General features: G+C 39.0%; 1 protein-coding gene across 1 annotated transcript in view; it reads left to right on the top strand.

The window, feature by feature from the left end:
* The first annotated feature begins 210 nt into the window (after positions 1–210).
* catip (ciliogenesis associated TTC17 interacting protein) overlaps positions 211–554 on the top strand; it is a 4,819-nt gene continuing 4,475 nt past the window's right edge. The window contains exon 1 of the mRNA XM_017309856.1: positions 211–554. Within this exon, the coding sequence (XP_017165345.1) occupies positions 344–554 (211 nt within the window). The 5' untranslated portion in view covers positions 211–343.

Raw genomic sequence — 554 nt, 5'->3', positions numbered from 1 at the left:
CTAATTAATTTTAATTATTAATAATAATACATTTTTAGAATCTACATATATATTTTTCTTCAGAAGAAAAATATATATGTAGATGCTTCATTAATATTTAATTACAAACAAGCAAAAAAAAAACAAACAAACAGTTTTCCTGTCCTTTAATTGACCTAATAAAAGAAAAACGGCTTCACAGACTGTATTTCCGGATTCTACTGCGGCTGCGCGCTGACAAACGGTGTCATTACCATGACAACCCAAATTTGTCTCCTAACAGAAGCTGGAGGGGTCGACGCAACTCAACCGTTGTTCGTGAGGAGTTTGTAAAAAGGCTGGAGGGACAAAAGGCGATAAAATAATGCAGTCAATAATGGAGGAGGAAGATGTTCCGACAGTCGCTACAGAGTCCCAACCTGAAGGAGAGTTGAAAGCTTCAGAGGAGACTGCCGCTAACGAGTCCAAACATGACGACGAGTTAAAAGCTTCAGACGAGGTTGTCCCTGAAGAGTTCAAACATGAAGAGTCAAAAGTTTCAGAGGAAGCTGTCGCTGACGAGTTCAAACCTGAAG

This window comes from Poecilia reticulata, linkage group LG17, assembly GCF_000633615.1.
Source record: "Poecilia reticulata strain Guanapo linkage group LG17, Guppy_female_1.0+MT, whole genome shotgun sequence".
NCBI classification, from domain to species: domain Eukaryota; kingdom Metazoa; phylum Chordata; class Actinopteri; order Cyprinodontiformes; family Poeciliidae; genus Poecilia; species Poecilia reticulata.
The sequence above is the reverse complement of the archived record's forward strand: the minus strand, read 5'-3'. Positions and strand labels throughout refer to the sequence as shown.